The 18,711-nt window shown below is 45.3% G+C and overlaps 1 protein-coding gene and 1 long non-coding RNA gene across 3 annotated transcripts; both read right to left on the bottom strand.

Annotated features, from left to right (window-relative positions):
- Positions 1–7,627: 7,627 nt before the first annotated feature.
- On the bottom strand, positions 7,628–8,680 carry LOC135303745 (uncharacterized). The gene is made up of 3 exons (XR_010365133.1): positions 8,289–8,680; positions 7,898–8,077; positions 7,628–7,808 (listed from the first exon to the last, which is right to left on the bottom strand). It is a non-coding gene; the product is annotated as an uncharacterized LOC135303745 (long non-coding RNA).
- A 3,389-nt stretch (positions 8,681–12,069) lies between these two features.
- Positions 12,070–18,195, bottom strand: LOC135302173 (olfactory receptor 5V1-like). 2 transcript variants are annotated; one of them, XM_064422633.1, is made up of 3 exons: positions 18,123–18,195; positions 13,146–14,069; positions 12,070–12,209 (listed from the first exon to the last, which is right to left on the bottom strand). In XM_064422633.1, the coding sequence occupies exons 2-3, from the start codon at positions 14,031–14,033 to the stop codon at positions 12,108–12,110; spliced, it is 990 nt and encodes a 329-aa protein (XP_064278703.1). In that variant the 5' UTR covers positions 14,034–14,069; positions 18,123–18,195; the 3' UTR covers positions 12,070–12,107. The 2 variants fall into 2 exon arrangements, with proteins under 2 accessions (XP_064278703.1, XP_064278702.1); XM_064422632.1 differs by lacking the exon at positions 12,070–12,209 and having other exon boundaries at positions 12,673–14,069.
- Positions 18,196–18,711: the final 516 nt, after the last annotated feature.

Here is an 18,711-nt window from a genome sequence, read left to right as displayed (position 1 = left end):
CGCTGCCAGGCCTGCTGCCCCGTGCCCCGCACCCCTCCGCGCCTGAGCCCCCTCCCTGTGGGAAGAAAAAGTTCCTAAAATCCAAGTTAAGCCCAGAAACTGAAGGGCAAATGTCAAAAGCTGGACCTGTTGGTAATGAGGTCGCCATTTCAGCTGCTTTTAGTGCTACCCCGGTCACTCGATGTGTGCCGTCATTTGTTTTCAATAAAGCTCGGGTTTTTGAGTCATTCAGTTCAGTCATTAATTTACAATAAGCACTGGAGTCCTTTAGTATCTGCTTTCTTAAATTTTAACCAGATTACAAGGGAATAAAAAATGTTCAAACTGAGATCATGCCATAGCACTGAGCGCCCCAATCTTGGCTTTTCTCAAACCAGCGTTCAGCCCTGGTTTCTCCCAAGCTAATGTTCCTGCTGAAATCCACCAGAAATACAATTTACTAAGCCTGTAATCTCAGAATAAATAATTTTTCCTCTGCATACTGTGCCTGCAAGCTCAGATTAAATATTTTTTCCTGTATGTACTCAGGCCATAAACTCAGATTAAATAATTGTTTTCCTCTCACCACTTCTTTCGACACATTTTTATCTGGTCTTTGACCTTTCCCGGCACTGTGGGATGTCCCACGCGTGACTGCACCAGTGCCTGTGTGTGGGTAAAGGGCAGCACCAGAGCATTTTTCCAGACACTCCAAATGCCCCGGAGGGAACAGGGAGCCTCGGCCTCCCTTTGTTTCAGGGTTTTCTGCTGCTCCTGTCGGTTAACCATCACAAGTAATTAAGATCTATAAGATAACATGGGTCATACCTATGCTTCAGCAGGCTGCCAGGTACGTTTCAAATCTCCTGTTCTCCTCCCACATAAATGCTTATGTAAAAGAAAAAAAAAAAGAAAGAAAAAAAAAAAGTAGCTGCTGGGCAGACTCTTTTTTAATATATTTTTTTCTTTATTACTGTGTTTATAGTGGAGTGTCTTCACAACAGGAACATCAAACAAACTCCAAATTGCAAAGTTTGCAACAGCAATATTTCCTCTGCAGCTTGGACAGTCTGTGCCACTCGTGATCGCACGTCAGTAGCATTAGGGAAGTCCCAAATTCTGCTTTCTGGAGTTGCACAACGCACATTGTGTTTGATGACAGCAGATTTACATGGTCAGGAGAGGAAACACGGGGTTGCACAGCCATGGGGGTCATGTCTTGGTAAAGAATGGTGGTGGAGATTCACCACTCTGCTCTCGTACAGGATTCAGTTCAGCCATTCCCAGATCTTTCCTGTCCCAAATTACTGTTTTAATTTTGACTCTACTTCATATTGTTTCCTCATGACGTGGTTCAGGGTTCCTTTATCTCGTGCTGCTCTTTGTAAAAATGAATTTATAATGAAATCCCTGAATGATTTGGGTTGGAAGGGACCTTAAACATCATCCTGTTCCACCCCTGCCGTGGGCAGGGACACCTTCCACTGTCCCAAGTTGCTCCAAGCCCCAGCCAGCCTGGCCTTGGACACTTCCAGGGATCCAGGGGCAGCCACAGCTGCTCTGAGAAATCTGTGCCAGGGCCTCAGCACCCTCACAGGGAAGAATTCCCTCCTAAATGTGAAAGTCACTTGTGGAAACCCAGGGTACTGGGAATATTTCTCTGTCTGCTCTGGGGTGCCCTGACCCCCAGGGGAGCACTGACTTTGACCCTCATTCATGGAGAAAGTTTCCTGGACTTCAAGATAGACTAGAATCCACTAAAGTGTGAAACAGATTGTAAAGAGTAGTGTAGGTGTATTATTTGGTGATTTAGGTTTTGGGATTTTTTAGTATGTTGTGGATGAAGATGGAGGGCACAGGGTGTCCCCCTGGGTTTCTTTTTCATGCTTCTTCTTCCTTCTTCTTCATGGGTTTCAGTGGCATTTTGTAATTGGGCAGAAAAGTCTGCATTGAGAGCTCTTTGGGATCAGTTATTGCGTAAAAAGGGAAAATAATGTAAGTGTCAGTTCTTAATTAGGTAGTTTAGTCTTAAAAGACCTTGTAACAAAAAATTGTTAGCCATTTTGTGCCTTCTAATAAAAAGCTGCTGAACTCACAGCAATGAAACTGTTTTACTAATAAGAAATAATAAATACTTGAGTCCAAACACAAATTACTATCTCAAGTGCCTTTAATCCAGACCCAAAAAAACTGACAACTAGTACCCCCACAGTCACTTGATAGAAAGCCCAGCCTGAGTTAGGTGATGCTTTTAGCAGACTTCTTCCCAAGAATGCCTGTAAAGTACTTTAGAAAAAAAAATTCTTTACTGCTTAGGGAGAAATTCTTCCCTTAATTTAGTACTTTTTTACCCCTCGGCATTCCCAGCTGCCCAGGGCCTGCCCCATGCTCTTGGTTTGAATTCATGTCCCTCTCAGCTGCTTTCTTGGGCTGAAGGAGAGGCATGTTCATGCTGCCCACATGCAAAAACAATGTATTGTCTGTCTACACAAGCTTCATATTGTTGAAGAGAATCCCTGTTTTCCCTTGGATGATATCCCATCAGGAACAATGGAGCAAGCTCTCTTGTTTACAGCTTAGCTACTGTACCCAGGGCACAGACCCCAAAATCTGCCCATTTAGGGATAGTAAAGCTGAGTTTTAAACATGCAAAAATAATCAGAGCTTCTTTGTGAGTGTCTGCACATGATACAGAAGGTTATTAGGTCAGAGATCAAGATATACCCAAAGGAAAAGTTTCCATGCCTCCTACCCCCACTTTAATATCATTTATCCTGACTCTACCTGTGCCCTTCTCGTGCATGACCTTTCCAAAGGGGCAGAAAACAGGACTCCCAAACAAATACTGGACAGTATTTGCCCAGAGTAAATTCTGAGACAGATTTTTGATGATACAGTCCCTGAGCAAAAACCTTGGCATGTGGCTTAGGCATCCAGTTAGACCTTCAGGGAGAGGGCTGCCTTGGTGTGAGCAGAGAGCCAGAATGCCCAGGAATGCATAAATGTCATTTCTCACCTGTAGAAATGCTTCACCTCTAGCTTTAAAACACTTGATTTGGCCGTGCTGGTTTAATGGCCAGAATAATAACAAATCCCTGTTAAAAATCAACAACTGTTCCAATTCCAGTGAGCAAGAAAATGATGAATATGCCTCAAATGTAAAATAAACAAAAATACAGTAACCCTTTTTCTTTTTTTTCTTTTTTTTCCTTCTTTTTTTTTCTTCTTTTTTTTTTTCTTTTTTTCCCCCCAAAGCTCAAAGTCCTGTAAATAAGAGAAATTGCATCCAGGCAAATATTTGTTATGGAGAACCTCCACTCCATCCACAAACTTCAGTGCCATTCAGCTTCCAGGCTTTATGTAAACACAAAAGCAACTCTAAACTTGGCTCCAAGGTTGATCATGCGTCTGGAAATTTGACACTGGTCTCAACTGTGAGTTTTGAAAGCTGCTTACTAAAAACATCTGGGCTCCACTTGCTCTGGGAGTTTAACTGAAAAGTCCTTCTTGTTGCTCCTTGGGCAAAACACTCAGTGAAAACTTTTCAGTTTGTTTCTTTTAGGTGCCCAAATTTTTCCAAGTGGGAAACCCGGGATTTAGGCAACAAGTTTTCACTGGGTACTTCCAGCACAGAATGCAAATGGCTGGAGTACACAGAGCTGCTGGCTCCTGGAAACACTCTCCCAAGGGAGACAGACAAAGGATATTTGAAGTTCTGCCGGGAAATTTGCTTTGGAGACCGAAAACGAAGCTGTTTTTATGCAGGAAGAAAGTCCAAACACAGAATAATCTGTAGCTTTGTATTACAAGATTTTATAGACAAGGACTATAAAACCCTCTTTAGACAAACTTCTTCTCAGTTGTGACACAAGATTTTTTTCTGACTGCAGTATTTTTACACACAGTCTAAACAAAATGGTGTAGGAGATTGTAATTCTCTAATTTGCCCAGAACACCCTTTCATTTATTTTTATTTCTTTCACAAGCCTTGTAAAAATACACTTAGAGCCAAGAGAGTGAGGAAGAACAATGTTAATAATATAGTAATTCTGTCGGTACAGCCAGAAGCAGGATCTGGTGAATTTACTTGGATGTATCATCCCTTTTTAAACTAATTTTCAGACTGACTCCACTATCTGTGAAGGAAAAGCTCCATCCCTGATTGCAAAGGCAGCCTGTGCCCCAGGTGCTTTCACAACACGGATTTGCCCAGCTGCAAAAGCCACAATAAGTTTGATGTTGACATTCCACCATATTTGCTCTACTGTCATGATCCTCCCATGGTGCCATCCACCTTTTTTCCCCCTCTCTCAGATTCACAGTGTTAAAAACAAGGGGGTGGGGATCATTCCTGTCCCTCTTTGTGTTGTATTGAACTTTTTCTTTAAATACTGTACAAAAATTGCAAATAGACCACCCATTTAAAGTCAACAATTACAGGGAAATTTCCCAATACCCCACAAAAAAAATCCCCTCCTTCTGAGCATGAATTCCCCTGGGAAACACTGGTGAGTGTTGAAGCCCTCATGGATCACCAGGCAGCTTTGATTCTAGACACATGGGTGAAATGTTCTTTTTTTTAAAAGAAGTTTTACTTGGGAATCAAAGAGACAAACAGGTTTCTCCCCCCTGAGGCCATCAGGTAATTTTGTGAGGATGCACAAAGGTTTAGTACTTGGATTTAGTACAGCACTGAGTTTGAGCAGACACTAAATCTTTCAGAGGAGGCTGCTTTTATACTCAGCCACCCAAAAAGGGATGAGCAGCAAATGCTTTCAAGCATGAGGAGAAGAAACAAGCTTTTACAAGGAGCTGGCAGTTAAAGGACATGCAGCAGCCTGATAAAACAGCACAAAAACAAGCAGTGGCCCATGGCTGATCTCTGTTGGGCAGGATGGGTGGGGGGCACCCCCGAACTGCTGGGCAGGTCTCTCCAGGAACTCGTTCCATGGCTCATTCAGAAGAAGTGAAGGGATTCAATCGATGTAGAGGGATGTTCTCAGCAGAGGGGAGGCACAGGGAGAGTTTTCTCTGGGCAAAGCTGGTTCCTGCTGTGCTGTGCTGGGAGGGGACACTGAAAACACTCCTGTGGTTCATGCAGAGGTGCAGCCACAACTCCACAGGTTCCACATCCACCTTTCCTGCTGGGTCCAACTTCCTCCTAAGCCACGTTCAGGCCCTTGGCATCAAAGCAAAAATACTGAAAAGCAGCTCAAGGGGCTCAAGCTGGGCCTAAAAAAGTTGTGCTGCCTGTGGAGCAGCGAGGCAGTGCTGAAGCATGGAGAGCTGTCCTGGACACAGCTCCTTCCTCAAGGTGGGGAAGAGATCCAGTGGTGCTGTCCTCACACACTGAACAAACTGGGGGGAAAAAAGCAAGGAAATTGCACAGAGAGAGGGAAATAAACCAGGGGAAACCATCTCTGTTGTGGTGAGAAATGGCCGTGACACTTGAAGTCGGGTTGGCCTTCAGGACTGTGTTGATGTTGTCGTGCTCAGCTCAGCAGATGTTGGGCCATGCCCACAGATATCAGTGTTCCAGCAGGCCATAGAGCAGGGACAGAGAGGCCACCCACTCGGTGGGACAGGGAGATAAGGGGTCAGGACAGCCCCAGGAGCCCCTCAGCAATCCCACGGGGCTGTTTCAGCTGGACTGGGCAGAACCCTGAACCTGGGCAGAAACCCTGGCCTTTGTGGTCAGCGTCCTGGGAAGATGCTGCCATAAAAGCTGTGGAGGCAAAGCCCTCGGAGTCCCCTCAGCCAGCAGCCAGAGGAGTGCTCTGCCTGGCCTGAGGAATCTTCCACCCACTTGCTTGCTCAGTCATGCATGGCCACAAACGTGTCTAAATAGGCAGCGATGACCAAGACTGAAACTTCAAATCGGGAACTTTCCAGTCTGACAAGTAAAAACAAACAAAAAAGATTTCCGCTCCACACGTACTTTGCACAGGCCAGGCCCTTCCTTGCCTTCTGTTTGGTGCTCTTGGCTCCTTCTAAAAGCCTCTGAGCAGGGACACAACCCACAGCAGGCTCAGAGGAAAGAAGATGAAACACTCCCACAGCCAAAAAGTGTTTTGTGTGGGGGTGTTTGTGTGTTGCATTCCTCACAGAAACACCCCCACACCTCATTTGTCTCTTTTCCCTGTCTCCAGCCGCCCTGCTGACCCCTTAGAGAGTCTCTGCAGGCCGTGAACTTAGCAGAAAACAGCATTTTTGACCAGTTTCTTTTGGCCACTGGGTGGGTCTGAAAGCTCCAGAGTTAGAGACACAGGGAGGAGCTCAGTGACTCGAGGGCAAAGGGTGATCACAGAGAATTTCCCCAAGATGCCAAGACCCCGAGGGGCAGGGAGGATGTTCACTCAGGCCCAGAAGGAAGAGTTCTCTGACAAAGCATTTCTCCAGTCAGGAGGTTCAGGTTGAGCAATGGGCTGACACCAGCTGAAACAACAGCCTGGGAGGGAGCAGAGGGATGCAAAACCACGAGGATATCTCTGAGGTCACCACGGAAAACAGTCTCTGAGTAAGAAGAAAAAAGAAGCCAGAATTGCAGCATTGTTACTTCATCCAGGGAACTTTGTTCAATCAAGACCAGCAGGCTCAGCATGACCACACAAAAAAAGCTACCAGGCTTTTCTTGGAATTCCTGCCTGTTTCCCTGCCTCAAGCAGGTTTAACTAGCAGTGGACTCTGCCTGGAAAAGGCAATTCCCACTTTATTCCCTGCCTGTGTTTACTCTGATCTGCTCTGGAGTCACCAAGCCCTACTGCCCTCCACATAAATAGAAGCATTTCAAGAGGAACAGGGAGGTTGTCAGAAAACATCCACTTCTAGAGTTTTCTGCTGGAAACCCTTCTCCTTCGAATCACCAGCCTTGCTGTGGTGAAAAATGTTGTCACCACAAAATTCCTCAGGTGGGAAAGGTTCAATCCCTTCTTGCTAGATTCCAGAGGCCAGGAAAGCAGCTCAATCCAGAGAAAGGAGCACTTCCTGAATTTATTTCAGGAAATATTTATTCATAATTATATAATATATATAATATTATATATTAATATTTATTATTCCATAATAATTATTCCGTTATTTTAACCTAAACTCTCACACAGCCACTTCACAAGCCTACAGTGACAAGGATGGGAACAGAGCTGGGAATTCCAGAGACTGGAAAAGAAGGAGGAAGGGGACTGAGAATCTGTGTCTTTACCAGAATCTGTGTTTTCACAGCCACATCCAGCATGAGAAGCACCAGTGCAGAGAGGCTGAGGAATAGGAAGAGAAAGTGATACCACCATTACTTTACATCAGCTGGAAACTTTCTCTTCTTCTTCTTCCAGGTCTTTCAGAAGTGGCTTTTTCCAGAAGTAATTGAGAGGAAACAGTTCTACCCCATTCCCCACATCACCCTCCACAAAACCAGACAGATCTCTCTGTTTCAGGCAGTTCCTGCTTTCCTGTCAGGTGGGAGGATGAGGATTGAGCAACAGCACCTCCAAAAGCAGCCAAACCTCGAGGGTGAGGAATTGGGAAGTGGGTGGGATTTCTTCCCAACCATCACATGACTTTTATTCATCCTCCTCCTTGGGAATGATGTAACATTCCATTTTCAGACAACGTGCTTTGCCTGGTATCTACAAGAAACAAACTAGGAACGTCATGATTAAAAAAGCATCTTTATTTCACCTGAAAAAACTTGTGTTATACCATAAACCAGGAAATAAATCAAAGGTTAATCAGCTGCAATTTCAGTTCTGTTGCACTTTGAGTGATGCTGTCCTTTACAGCTCTCTCCATGAAGATTCCAGGAATTTTGTTAACATTCCCATCGTGTTCCAGCACTAAGATTACAGTCAACAAACAGGACACTATTAGAAGTTGGTCGCTGAAGAAGCTCCCAGCACCCTTCCAAGTGACACTTCCACCTCACCTGCCTGCCAGAGGCTGCCTGGGAAGGGAGGAATCTCCCTGCTGTGTCCCAGAGCTCCTCCCGCTCACCGTCATCTGGGAAGGGACGGGAAAGGAAAGCGAGAGGGGAGGGAAGCGACCAAGAGGAATAGGGATACGAGGGAAAATCCTGTGCCCAGGGTGTCAGGGGACAGGCAGAGAGCTGGAAAAGGGGTGGAGGGAGAAAGAAATGGCATCTGGAACCATCTGTCAGGGAGGGGAGGGAAGGGAAGGGAAGGGAAGGGAAGGGAAGGGAAGGGAAGGGAAGGGAAGGGAAGGGAAGGGAAGGGAAGGGAAGGGAAGGGAAGGGAAGGGAAGGGAAGGGAAGGGAAGGGAAGGGAAGGGAAGGGAAGGGAAGGGAAGGATCGCAGCACCTGGCCCCGTTCCCAGCCACCGCACTCAGCACGGGGTCCATTCAGGCAGCCCGGGCGAGGCCCGTGGCACGGGAGCGGGAGGCAGCCGAGCTGTTTCGGTTTGTCCCGGGTTATCCCGGTTTGTCCCGGTTTGTCCCGGGCTATCCCGGGGGGGTCCCGGCCCGGCCGAGCCGCCACATGGGGGCGCCCGCGCTGCGCTGCCCCCCCACACCCCCGCGGGCCAATCAGCGCGCTCCATGCGCCGCTGCCCCGGGGCACGCCGGGAGTTGTAGTCCCAGCGGCGCGACTGCGGAGCGGTGCCTGCCAGCGGCTTCTGCGCGGTTCGACGGGGCGGCTCCACCCCTGTTGTCTCCTCACGGACACTGCAGGGTGGTTGTCGCCGTCCCGCAGCGCTGCCGGGGTGCAGCACCGGGTGGGGATCCGGCGTCGGTGTCGCGTGGGGATGACGTCAGCGGGAGGCGCGGGCGGGTGTCATGGCCGCGGCGGAGCTGTTCCCTTACAATCCCCGTCAGGCGGGGGAGTGAGTGAGGGCAGTGCCCGGGGCTGTGTAAACAGGAGCACACACTGAGATAATCCCGGTGGAACTGTGCCAAACATGAAATGTTGCAACAGAAGAGTCAAATTGCATCCTAGGTTTTATAAGGAGCATTTACCCACATTTATACCCACAGCATTTGGTTCCTCTGAGAAATCGTCATGTCCAGTGTTTATAAAAGTTCTGATTATCACAGAGTCTTTGGGTTGGGAGGGACCTTAAAAACCATCACATTCCATGGGCAGAGACACTTTCCACTATCCCAGGTTGCTCCAAGCCCCATCCAGCCTGGCCTTGGACACTGCCAGGGATGGAGCAGCCACAGCTTCTCTGGGAAATCCACTCCAGGGCTCACCACCCGCACAGGGAAGAGTTTTCCCCCCAGTATTCCATCTAAACCCATCCCCGGTCAGTTTGAAGCCATTCCTGCTTGTCCTGTCACTCCTTGTCCAAAGTCCCTGTCCAGCTCTCCCTGAGCCCTTAATGTCACTGGAAGGCTCCAAGATTTTCCTGGAGCCTTCCCTTCTTCAGGCTGGACATTCCCATAACCACCAACAAGCCTTTTGTAACACAATTAAGCAGAAATAAAAACCTAATTATGTTGTGGGAGGAGAAACCAGGACTTGCGGTCTACATGCAAAAAGAGAAAATGGAAAAATGAAAAATGGAAAAATATGAAAGTGGTGAAGTCGTCAAGAAAGCAGGATGAGAACAGGCATGAAAGATGTTTGGTGACAGCAGAGCAGGCCATAAAAATATGATAAAATATATAAAAAATTTATTCCTTTCTTTATGGAGGGTATGGCAGAACTGGCAAACAAAGGAAGTATTTCCCTGTACAAAAGCTTTTAGTTTTCCAAGTTTAATATTAAATGTCGCATCTGATTCTGGGATTTCTCACAAATATTTGGTGCATTTACTTTCCTGAGGCTGATTAATTCTTAAGTAATTGATGGAAAGTAAGCTATGAGCATTGTTTTTAACTATTCAAACCCAAATATCTTTTGATTTTCCAAGCAATTCCCCTCACACTTCCTTTTTACCTGAAACTTGAATTTGAATTGGATTCAGTCTGCTAAGAAAGGAATTCTGGGTATTATTTTAACTTTACAAGAAAAAGCACAGAATTTAACCCTAACTTTGCAAAAGTTAATACACATTTCTGCTGATGCCAGGATAAATTCTAGGCAGGACAGAGAAAGGAAGCCTGGGTGAGCAGTATAAATTCCAAAATTTTAGGTGGTTACCCTTGAGTGAGGTAAGACAAAGCTATCTAAAATGGGATTAATAAGCAACCAGATTTTTACCACCCCCAAAGGGATAAATTTCTCCCCAATATCCAATCTAATCCTTCCCTCCTTCATCTTAAAGCCATTTAAAGCCAAGTGTTTAAAGGGTGGCCACAGAGAGGACAAAGTCTCTCTTCACAAGGAGCCTTGATTCTATGAATCCATTTTTTGTATAAGAATCTAAAAATAGGTGAAAATAGCACTGACACACCAAATAGAATTTTTTTTTTTGATTCCTAAAGTCTTGGGAATTGTAAAGCCAGAACCGCAGCCCAACCTGAATTTCACAAGTGGATGCTATTTTTAGAGGAGAAAAATAAATCATTCACATCCTCTTTTATGATGCATATTTTCATATCTGCCAGCACCATACAAAAAAAAAAAATTAGAGGGGAAAATCTGCTCTAGTTTCATTGCAACTCATAAAATCCACACATAAATAATATAGTTGGATAGTTGGACTTTGCGTAAGGAAAAAGAAAGTTTTGTTGTTTTGTTGTGGGGTTTGGATTTTTTTTTTTATCTTTAGGAATAGATACATGAAAATGATCTCTCACTAGTTATATGAGATTAGCAAATAATAGGTGAAATCTGATTTTCAGTGGCAAAAACAAAGTGTGAATGCACAGAAGATCACTCATGTGGGAATTTCATTGACAGAGTATTTTTCCTCGATTTACTTGGTGCTCTGTGTACTCCCACCCCTGTTCCAGCAGGGCAGCTCCACTTCTAGGAATGTAAGAGGATCTCTGTGCTGATGAGTCAGTCCAGGGGTATTGATTTCCAAGAGCAGCCAAAAATAGACACTTGGGGAAAAGAGGAGCAGAAACTGGGTGAGTGTGTTATGATCCTAACCTGCTAAATTCTTCCAGTGGTGCCAAAGAAAATCACAGCTGTCTGCTTCCAGTCTCAGAGGTTACTGGGCATGAGGAAAATAAAAGAGGATGTCTCGGTTTTGAGGAATATTTAGGGATTAGCTCCTCGATTTGTGAAGGGGTGATACAGCTGATGGCAAAGAGTGAACCTCTAATGGACACTTTCCACCAGACCAGGTTGCTCCAAGGCCCATCCAGCCTGGCCTGGAACACTTCCAGGGATGAGGCAGCCACAGCTCCTCTGGGGAAGAAGGAGAAAAGAAGGAACACATTCCTTGCCATGTTACCCAAAGACTCGATCCCAGCTTTTGCTGTGAGCCTTCTTTGGTCCACTGGCAGCAAGCAGCTCCTTACAGTGGATCTTTTTGGGAGCACGTGGCTGGGGTGGGTGGAGAGGGAGGGAACTGCAGCAGAATCAGACTCGATAATCCAACCTTTCCACCTTCACAAGCCAGGAGAGGCATCAGAATCTCCCATGTGGACACACACTGGAAATCAGGCTCTAGTTTGGTACATTGGAATTCAAATGCCTCTTTTAAAAGGCGTCCAGGGTTTGGAATTGCACACAGGCTGATGTCCATCCTTAGGCATCTCTCCACACAGCTGCATTTGGATTCCATCACCTCTGGAAAGAGGAGCATTCTCCAGTCCTGCAGGGAGCAGCCACCCAAGGCCCTTCATCTTAATAAGCCCTTTTGGGCATCCTGAAGAAGACTCTAATGATCTTAAAACCTTCTTAGGAAGCTCCTGGTGGACCTCCCTCATCCTTCTAACAAGTCCCCAGGCATAATTTCACGGGCGCTGAGGAGAAGGAAACTTTCCTCCTTTTTAAAGAAAATGAAAACTTCTAAAGCAGTTCAGTTTGTCCCAGCTTCTCCACACCTTGGAGAATTCATGGCTTGGCCAACACCTCTCTAGTCCTCCACTTGGTTGGCAGAAGTTATGGCAGGAATTTGAAGGATAATTGATCCTTCATCATTATCCTTCACCAGCTGCACCAGCAGCTGCCCCTGGCCAACAACCTGTGGTTGGCAGAAATCCCTCAGAACCTTGTGGAAGTGCCTGGGAAATCCCAAGGGGGCCATCAACAGCCTGGAACAGATTCCAGGTTCCAGGGGTTCTAGTCAGGAGTAAAGTTGTGCATAAAAACAAATCCAACTCCCGTGCCCTGGTTGTGCTGCCATTCAGAGCCCTGGAAGAGCTGCAACAAGGATTTTTTTTCCTTCATAAATATCCTGCTCACAGTTGTAATCTTGTTCACACTGACAATTTCTTTTGCATTTCAGACACTTTAAGGCTACAATTAATACAAAGTCTCATCACAGAGTGAAAGTATTTAAAAATTCAGAGCCACATGTAGCTAAATAAAAGAGATTTTATTAAACCTATTTCATCATAAACTTTGGGGGTCAGTTGAGTGAGAATAATCTCAGCATTTTTACGGATTATTTATTACTTCTCCACAAAGAAGAAAGGTCGTGAAGAGGGGGATGAGCTGCAGGAAGCAGCATCACCTCTCTTTCCATTAGGATTTGATGCAGCAAGGAGAAAAAATGGGAAAAAGGAAAAATGTTGTGGCAAACATGGCTCCAGAGGTGGAACTCTGGTGATTACAGCAAACAACAGACACCCAACAAGGAGAGAGAGAGAGAGGGGAGAGTGATTTCAGGGCTGATCCATAAAACAAAATTTAATATATTTGGCATTTAATTTTGAAAGGGATATAAACTGCCTTCATACAGTGCATCTACGTGTGCCTGAGTATCAGTTCCCAGAATTCCTGCCCTAAAATATGCATCCAACACCTGCCTGCTCTCACCTCAGCTTCCTCAGTGCTCAGTGGAGAACAGCATTCCCAGCTGGACTCTTCTCATGTGAAAATGGCCTGAAGCTGTGCCATGCAATTCTGGAAGTGCACAGCTCTCCCTTCTAACTGCAGAGGGAGCCAAAAGAAGGAGTTTTCAGTCCAGAGGAGGAGTTTTCAGCCCAGAAAATGAATTTGGATTCCAGCATTTAATTTTTAGATGTCTGAAAGTTAGAGAGGATCAGTCACAAACTGTGGTTTCTACCCAGCTGACGGTGGAGACTCAGCGAGGTTTTCGTGTCTTGTTGAAGCCCTTCTCACCTGGCTGATCACTCTTTTTAGGGCACACTTTACCTCTTTGTTCCTGAGGCTGTAGATGATGGGATTTAGGAGCGGGGTGAGCATTCCATAGAGCATGGACACGACCCTATCCCAGTGTGGGGAATAGGTGAAGGAAGGGCGGACGTAGGTGCAGATGGTGGTCCCATAAAAAAGGCAAACTACGGCCAGGTGAGAACCACAGGTGGAGAAAGCCTTGTGCCAGATCCCAGGGGACTTCCTGGCCAGGATTTCCAGGAGGATACAGAGGTAAGAGACCACGGTGACCACACAGGCGCTGCTCCCCAGCACCCCGGCCACCACCAGGATCACCAACTCCCTGCTGTGGGTGGACGAGCAGGAGAGGGCCAGCACGGGAGGAATGTCACAGTAATACTGCTGGATTTTGTTAGGACCACAGAAAGAGAGTGTGAAAACCAGAGAGGTGTGCAGCAGGGAGTTCAGAAGCCCTGTTGCCCAGGTGCCCAGGGCCAGCTGGGCACACAGCTTCGTGCTCACGATGCTCAGGTACCTCAGGGGGTGGCACACAGCCACGTAGCGGTCGTAGGCCATCACAGCCAGGAGGAAAATCTCTGTGCCCACCACAGCAATGAGGGAAAAGTGCTGGAACAGGCAGCCAGAGAAAGAAATCTCTTTGTGCTCCAGCAGCAAGGTCCCCAGCATCCTGGGCACGGTGATGGTGGTACATAAGAGATCCAGCAGGGATAAGTTGCCGAGGAAGAAGTACATGGGGCTGTGCAGGTGGGAGTCAGTGCTGATGGCAGCGAGGAGAGTGATGTTGCCTGCCATGGTGGCCAAATAGATGAGCAGAAACAGCACAAAGAGAAGCAAACGGATTTCTGGAGCATCAGAGAGGCCCACAAAAACAAATTCAGATACTGCTGAGAGGTTGATTCTCTGCATCTTATCTCTTGTTGTGGGAATGAGGCAGAGGTTTCCCTGGAATAAAGAAGGTGTAACTTAATCACAATTTCATCCACATTTGAAAGATTATGGGTTTGTTTTTTTTTTTTGGTCTGTTTTGAAGTTCAAAACCATTTCCAAGCATTGCCGCACTCAAAATCTAAATTTTACCCACAAATTCCTAATGCAAAAGGCAAAGTGTAGGTATTAAACTTCACAGTGATTAAAGCAAAATGTTAGTTTTTGCAAGTTGCCACCTCAGACTGAAGAGCTGGAAGTTGAAGTTACCTTCCCTGTGGCGTCCAGCTTGGACACAGTACCAGGCAGCACAACAGGGCTTTTAAGGTTCTCTGAGCAAGGGGAGTGTGGTATAGATTCCTAAAATTCCTTTCAACATAAATTACTTAGTATTAATAATACTACTAAAAGGGTCTAGATTAGTAACAGAAGCTGAAATTTACTTTTTAAGGGAGCAATGCTGTCAGAAAAGAATTAAATTGCTCATAATCAGCAGGGAGATGCATTTTGGGGTTTTTTTTTTTCAGCTTTTGGATGGGGCTTGGAGCAACCTGGTCTAGTGGAAGGTGTCTCTGACCATGGCAGGGGATTGGAATCAGCTTTAAGGAGCTTTCCAACCCAAACCATTCTATGATTCTGTCATTAAAAAGTGACAAGTAGGCATCCCATTAAAAACCCCCCAGTTTTCTGTACATTTTACCCTACAGACTTCCATAATGCCATTAGTACTTCTAGCATCTCTCTGGACTTTCCCCCATCTCATTTCCCCAGTTCAAAGAAGTCTAAATGTGGCATTAAAGGATCTTCCCATTTACCCCACACTGCTCCATGGAATGTAGCTCAGTATTTACAGTAAGGATTTACATACCAGCCCCAGAGGGAGGGAAAGCAAAGTTGAATCCAAATGCCTCCTTTTTGGGAGGCTTTGGGATTGATTTTGAGGTGGTGGGAATATTGTACCACATTCTCATTTGTAAGAGATGCAGAGATAAATAGATTAATAAAATATTTCATCTGGCCAGGCTCCTCTGTGGTCTCATGTTCTCCCAGAAGCTTGAGAGGGAGCAAAGTCAGGGCTTAAACTACATAAGAAATAGTTAATTCAGCAGAAATAAAAGGGACATCACTTGTTCATGAAATGGGGAGTTCATTCAGGTGAAATAGCACAGAAACAACACAGAAATACTCACTGCTGCACAGAATTAATTACAGGTGATTTACAGTTTTCTGTATCTCCAGGAAACAAAACAATCTTTTTCCTTCTTTTTACGTGTGACATAAAAATTATTTCACTCATAAGGAAGAGATGAATCCCGATAGAGCAGCGTTGGAATATTCACACAGACACTTGCCAGCACTGGCACAGGGGCTGGCTTGGCTGCAGGAGTAAGCACCTCTCTTCTTTAATGAGGTTTTATAAATATGAAGGAGTGTCTGGGGACAAGTGTGTCTGACAGTTTTTTTGGATGTTCCCTTAATTGCGTGTATGAGGGGTTTCTCAGATCATTGCCAAAAGGGGCTGGAAATCTAAGGAATCAAAATTACCAGCACTGCTTTGAAGAGCTAACAAAAAATTCCCCCCTGGTCCCATTAAGCATCCATGTGTGGTTTATGGGAGTGCCACTCCCCATGTGATGTCCAGGACTGGGAGCAGGCCTGTTCCCATTCCAGCAATACCTGGCCATAAATTCTGCACTGTTCACATGAAGGACTCTTGCTGTCCATCATTCTTCCAGCCTGTTTGCTGTGTATGCAAACTCCTGGAAAGTTAAAAGATTCTGCATCTTACACAGGCAAACAGTGATAGGACAAGAGGAAATGGTTTTAAACTAAAAGATAAGGGATTTAGATTGGATATTAGGAAGAAATTCTTCCCTGTGAGGGTGCTGAGGCCCTGGCACAGGGTGCCCAGAGAAGCTGTGGTTGCCCCATCCCTGGCAGTGTCCAAGGCCAGGCTGGATGGGGCTTGGAGCAGCCTGGGATAGGGGAAGGTGTCCCTGCCCATGGCAGGGGGTGGAACAATGTGAACTTTAAGATCCATTTCAACCCAAACCATTCCAGGACTGGAATTTTTCAAGGGTCACACAGCACAGGCCTGTCCTGCCATGGGAGTGCAGAGCTGTGGCTGGAATAAATCCCCAGGGTCCAGACCTTTCCCTGTGTGCTGCAGCTAGCCCAAGGACCATCAGGCATCACACTTATTACAGAGTTTTGCAATTACACAATTATTACGGAATTTTGTTATAAACCCAGATGCCAGAGATACAGCAAAAAGTTCAATCCCTCACCTCTCCCTTCCAAGCCAAATAATTCTGTGATTCTGATCCCCTCATAAATCTTAAATGTTTCTTTTGGGGTGGGATGCATTGGTCTCATCAAGGTGCCAGTCACTCAAGCTCTCAGCTCCACATCTAAGTTGCTTATTTGCAGGGATAATCTTAGCTGGGTTATTTAGAAGTAGAAACACAGGGTAGTTTTTGAGCTAAGTATTCTGCCTTGGGGTAAATACATAAAAATTATATTGCATTATATTTTATTATAAAAATTCATTTAAAAAAACCCTCAAAACAAACAACAACAAAAATATCTCTATTTGCAGAATCCAGATGTGCACTAATTGATGACATGCTGGATTAGACCCCTCTTGTCCACTCCTCCCTGCCATCCCCACTGTAATACAACCAAAGTGATTTGATTTTTGTCCACTTCTGGGACTACCCAGCTTTGTCATTGTTTGAGATTTCCATCTAGGAATGCTTGTGATGAGCCCAGACTGATTAGAGTCTGTTGAAAATGCTCCCTTTTCTCTGATGTCCATTTGTGTTTCAGTCTCATAGTCTTTAAATAAAATTGATTAGCCTGGGATCTCTTCAGGCTTCTTGGGATTTAACAAAAGCATTGTAGAGAGCCTGCCAGTTCTCAAAGGATTTTGTTTCCTTTGAGGCCATTTTCCACTGTCCTCTAGGTGAAGGCAATAAATCTGAGGATGAGCTCATAGAGCTGATAATTTCCATGAGAGAAAGAACTCAGGATTTTAATGGTGCGCAGTGGAGCCAATTTACACACAGGGACAAACTCAGCTGCCAAAGCTGCACCTTTGCAATTTCTCGGGCACCAACTTTTTAACAGCATCTTCTGAGGCCTTGTTAAAGTCATCCCAAGATGTTTCCAGGGGAGAAAAATCAATTATATTAAATTGTTTGTCTTCATACAATGGTTTGGGTTAGAAGGGACTTTCAAGCTCATCCCATTCCAACCCCCTGCAATGGGCAGGGACATATTCCACTGGGTCAGGGTTGCTCCAAGCCCCATGTATTGATATCCCCACTCTCAAAAATATGAAATTTTTATTTATTTTATCAAAATTGGAGCAATTATTTCAAATCAGTTCACTGTTGATGCCAATTTATACCTGGTGAACAAATTGACACCCACAAAATAACTGGACCATAGCTCCAGTGTGCCTTGCATTGATTTATAAATAAAATATTTATGCAAGCTTTATTGGAATGTTAAAAAATTATCACACTGATGCATTTTTTTCTCAACTGAAATTTACCCTAATTGACCTAAAGAACATTTTCATTTTTCAACATTTTTCTCTAATACTAAAAAAAAAGCTCCCTTCTAGCCCAAGCCATTCTGTGATGATCCTGAGTGGAAATTCACAATGAAAAAGAAATCTTATTTTCACAAGGATGGGAGATGTTTGGAAATCTCTTTTAACCAGGAAGATCAATGACTCACTGATGCTTCTGATCCTCCTCTTCCCACAGTGTGGGAGTGAGGCCTAATTTAAGACAGTGAGGAGAGACAGGCAAAGTGGAAATCCTTTCACTTCCTGTGCAGCAATTTAGATTGGATATTAGGAAAAATTCCTTCATGGGAAGGGTTTTCCAGCCCTGGAACAGGCTGCCCAGGGCAGTGGTAGAGTCACTAACCCTGAAGGAATCTAAAAGCTCTGTGGATGTGGCACTTGGAAACATGGATTAGTGGTGGCCATGGGTTAGTGGTGGCCTGAGTAGCCCTACGGAATGGTTGGACTTGATGATCTTAGAGGGCTTTTCCCACCTCAGTAATTCCATGATTTTATTGATGAATCCAGTCCTAAACCATTCTAACACAAAGAATTTGATGGTCTTCCTCTCATGACAACCACTGAATTTCTATCCCTGATGGATTTGGTGATGTAACTGCTGCCCTCACAGAGGCAGTTTGGGTTGGAAGGAACCTTATAGACAATCCCATTCCACACCCCTGCCATGGGCAGGGACACCTTCCGCTATCCCTGATATCCCACATTGCTCCAAGCCCCATCCATGCTGGCCTGGAACACTTCTAGGGACAGGGCAGCCATGGGAAACCCATGCCAGACCACCACAAGGAAGAATTTCTTCCCAATATCCCATCCAAACCCACTCTGTATCAGTGTGAAGCCATTCCCTCTTGTCCTGCCTCCATGCCCTTGTCCAGAGGCCATCTCCACTCCTCCTCCTTCTTCTATACGTTTTGCCTTGTATGATTTTAATAATTCACTTCTGTGAGAGCATTATGACTAAAAATATTCTTATATGTCTAAAGGAAACCCTACAAGCAGAATCTGCGCTCTCTCTGTCTTCCAGTGTCAGTGGGTGAATTTGGGGACACTTAGTGCATGTGC

This window comes from Passer domesticus, chromosome 6, assembly GCF_036417665.1.
Source record: "Passer domesticus isolate bPasDom1 chromosome 6, bPasDom1.hap1, whole genome shotgun sequence".
NCBI lineage: Eukaryota > Metazoa > Chordata > Aves > Passeriformes > Passeridae > Passer > Passer domesticus.
The sequence above is the reverse complement of the archived record's forward strand: the minus strand, read 5'-3'. Positions and strand labels throughout refer to the sequence as shown.

What these genes read in the sequence shown, in the direction of transcription:
- LOC135302173 (XM_064422633.1), bottom strand. Translation starts at nt 14,033, where the DNA reads ATGCAGAGAATCAACCTCTCAGCAGTATCTGAATTTGTTTTTGTGGGC. An exon ending in ACAGCCTCAGGAACAAAGAG is followed by an intron (nt 12,210 to 13,145) that starts GTAAAGTGTGCC and finishes ATATTTATGAAG; the next exon opens with GAAAAAAAATCCTTGTTGCA.